This window comes from Denticeps clupeoides, chromosome 20 (genome assembly GCF_900700375.1).
Source record: "Denticeps clupeoides chromosome 20, fDenClu1.1, whole genome shotgun sequence".
NCBI classification, from domain to species: domain Eukaryota; kingdom Metazoa; phylum Chordata; class Actinopteri; order Clupeiformes; family Denticipitidae; genus Denticeps; species Denticeps clupeoides.
This window is the reverse complement of record NC_041726.1, coordinates 14,817,961-14,821,296: the sequence shown is the minus strand read 5'-3', so window position 1 is coordinate 14,821,296 and position 3,336 is coordinate 14,817,961. Positions and strand designations below refer to the sequence as shown.

General features: G+C 42.0%; 1 protein-coding gene across 1 annotated transcript; it reads right to left on the bottom strand.

Annotated features, from left to right (window-relative positions):
* LOC114770630 (collagen alpha-3(VI) chain-like) lies at positions 1-2,857 on the bottom strand. Its single transcript, XM_028964673.1, has 4 exons — positions 2,335-2,857; positions 1,757-1,965; positions 452-683; positions 1-80 (listed from the first exon to the last, which is right to left on the bottom strand). Exons 1-4 carry the CDS (start codon positions 2,855-2,857, stop codon positions 1-3), a joined length of 1,044 nt encoding a protein of 347 aa, XP_028820506.1.
* Positions 2,858-3,336: the final 479 nt, after the last annotated feature.

Here is a 3,336-nt window from a genome sequence, read left to right as displayed (position 1 = left end):
TCATTGATGGAAATCCATTCCTGGTTCCATCTGAACCATCAAGTAGGAAGACAACATCTTTCTAGCGGTGGAAACTGGTACTGGGAATGAAAACAATAGCGTTTAAATCAATGCCATTTTGACCAAAAACCTCTTTGGCAAACAAACATCACATCATGACGAAAAACATCTCACACACAAAGGTAATGTATCTGCTGTCATTCTCACAATCTAATGTGGAAAGACACCCAAAGAACATTGTACTGATAGGGTCAACTGGGTTTAGTTTGCAGGTAATACGCAACTAACGGAACAAACTTGCTTACTAAGCTGTTTTAAATGCGCCTCTACAATTTCCGTTAACCCTTTCTTTAAGACTAGATTGAAGCAGCAGAAATGCGCCTCTACAATTTCCGTTAACCCTTTCTTTAAGACTAGATTGAAGCAGCAGAAATAAAACAGACAGACATACCAAGAACAGTTGGGGTCTCTGGTTTGCTGGGGACTGCAACTGACTCAACTGCAGCTAAAAGCTGCTGCTGAACATTGGGGAGATCTGTGAATTCGGAAACTGAGACTGCAGAACTGGGATCTTTCGAAATTCTCTGCAGTTCTGTGCTATCAGCACTTCTTGTTCCGATTGCAAAGATTTGAACTCCAAGCTCCTTCAGAGAAGAAGCTGGTGTGTACACGTTGTCAAAGACCTTCCACCACTGAGCAGGATCAACATTTGTGGCACGCCATCCAGACGCCGAGAACCAGAGGAAGGGTGAAGACGTTGTCTCTCACATACTGGAGAGCCGCTCCAGTGTTGAGAGGTCTTCCCCCTTTGTGTCTCAGACCTCTCACCGTGTCAACAATATCTTGTTTCCTTTCGTACGTGTTCAGATAGAAATGAACCTCTGGTTCTCTACTGTACTGGACCACAGACACACGGTCTTTGTTCGCAGTGATGTTAAGCTTTTCCACTAGTCGTTGAATGAAATCCTTCATGGCTGGGAATCCATTCTGGGTTCCATCAGTGCCATCAAGCAGGAACACAACATCCTTTTTAGCCGTGGCAACTGGCACTGAAGAGGAAGTGATGTCGTTTTATTTAAGAAGGCTTGAGTAAGCACATCGTCTAATTAAATTTTCAAGCAAATATGACAAGGACTAACATGATTTGCAAGAAAACGTGACTCTTAGTACTACTGTTTCCAGAAACATTTGCTTGGTTAAATTGAAGCTCAGACTAGACCAAGCACATTCACGCAATGAGATAACTGGCGCATGGCTGGCTAGGAAGGTACATTAACAGTAGTTTGCTTTAAATGTCTCAATTTTTATGGAAATACCACTGCTTAATCCTGGACAACTAAAGCGACGCATGGAACATGGCATACGTAATAACATACCCAGAACAGTAGGTGTCTCCGGTCTGGTGGTAAAACCAGCCAAACCAACAGTTGCTGCTGAACGTTGGGCAGATCAGTGAATTCAGAAACTGCGATGGCAGAGCTGGGGTCCTTGGAAATTCTTTGCAACTCAGTGCTGTCTGCATTTCTTGATCCAATTGTAAATATCTGCACTCCAAGGTCTCTCAGAGAAGTAGCTGGAGTGTACACGTTGTCAAAGGACCTTCCACCACTGAGCAGGATCAACATTTGTGGCACGCCATCCAGGCGCCTAGAGCCAGAGGACGGAGTAAAGACGTTGTCTCTCACATACTGGAGAGCTGCTCCGGTGTTGAGAGGTCTTCCTCCTTTGTGTGTCAAGCCTTGACCGTGTCAAGGACATCTTGTTTTCGTTCATACGTGTTCAAATAGAAATGAACCTCTGGCTCCCTACTGTACTGGACCACAGCCACTCGGTCTTTGTCATCAATTACATTAAGCTTCTCCACTACTCTTTGAACAAAATCCTTCATTGATGGAAATCCATTCCTGGTTCCATCTGAACCATCAAGTAGGAAGACAACATCTTTTCTAGCGGTGGAAACTGGTACTGGGAATGAAAACAATAGCGTTTAAATCAATGCCATTTTGACCAAAAAACCTCTTGGCAAACAAACATCACATCATGACGAAAAACATCTCACACACAAAGGTAATGTATCTGCTGTCAGTCTCACAATCTAATGTGGAAAGACACCCAAAGAACATTGTACTGATAGGGTCAACTGGGTTTACTTTGCAGGTAATACGCAACTAACGGAACAAACTTGCTTACTAAGCTGTTTTAATGCACCTCTATAATTTCCGTTAACCCTTTCTTTAAGACTAGATTGAAGCAGCAGAATGCGCCTCTACAATTTCCGTTAACCCTTTCTTTAAGACTAGATTGAAGCAGCAGAAATAAAACAGACAGACATACCAAGAACAGTTGGGGTCTCTGGTTTGCTGGGGACTGCAACTGACTCAACTGCAGCTAAAAGCTGCTGCTGAACATTGGGGAGATCTGTGAATTCGGAAACTGAGACTGCAGAACTGGGATCTTTCGAAATTCTCTGCAGTTCTGTGCTATCAGCACTTCTTGTTCCGATTGCAAAGATTTGAACTCCAAGCTCCTTCAGAGAAGAAGCTGGTGTGTACACGTTGTCAAAAGACCTTCCACCACTGAGCAGGATCAACATTTGTGGCACGCCATCCAGGCGCCGAGAACCAGAGGAAGGGGTGAAGACGTTGTCTCTCACATACTGGAGAGCCGCTCCAGTGTTGAGAGGTCTTCCCCCTTTGTGTCTCAGACCTCTCACCGTGTCAACAATATCTTGTTTCCTTTCGTACGTGTTCAGATAGAAATGAACCTCTGGTTCTCTACTGTACTGGACCACAGACACACGGTCTTTGTTCGCAGTGATGTTAAGCTTTTCCACTAGTCGTTGAACGAAATCTTTCATGGCTGGGAATCCATTCCGGGTTCCATCAGTGCCATCAAGCAGGAACACAACATCCTTTTTAGATGTTTTTACTGGGACTGGAGAGAAAATTATGTTGTTTAAAATACATTTTGCTTTAGCACATTGTCTTGGAACCTTATCATTATTAAGAAACATAACTTCATATTTTTCCTTATCATAAAAAATAATAATTTCAACAAAAATCCTATTCTTTTTTTTTTTTACATGTCTTTTCTGATCAGTTAATCAGAATGTATGCAAAATTCAAAACTGAATGTACGCAACCAGCTTTATAAATCTTGAATTATTTTGGTCCAGAATTTAAGATGGAATATTTTTCAAATAAACTTTGAATGTTTATTGGAATAAATATGTTGTTTTTTTTTCTTACCTATTACTGTTTGTGTTTTTCTTTCCATTGTTACAGTATTTATTGCAGAGAGAAGCTGCTCCTGTATAAGTGGAAGGTCATTCAGTTC

Excerpts from the sequence above, each read along its gene's own strand:
- LOC114770630 (XM_028964673.1), bottom strand. The coding sequence starts at position 2,857 with ATGAAAGATTTCGTTCAACGACTAGTGGAAAAGCTTAACATCACTGCG. Across the intron at positions 684-1,756 it reads CGTATGAACGAAAACAAGAT|GTCTTTGACAACGTGTACAC; the intron begins GTCCTTGACACG and ends CAGTGGTGGAAG. Across the intron at positions 81-451 it reads AGAGACCCCAACTGTTCTTG|TACCAGTTTCCACCGCTAGA; the intron begins GTATGTCTGTCT and ends TTTCATTCCCAG.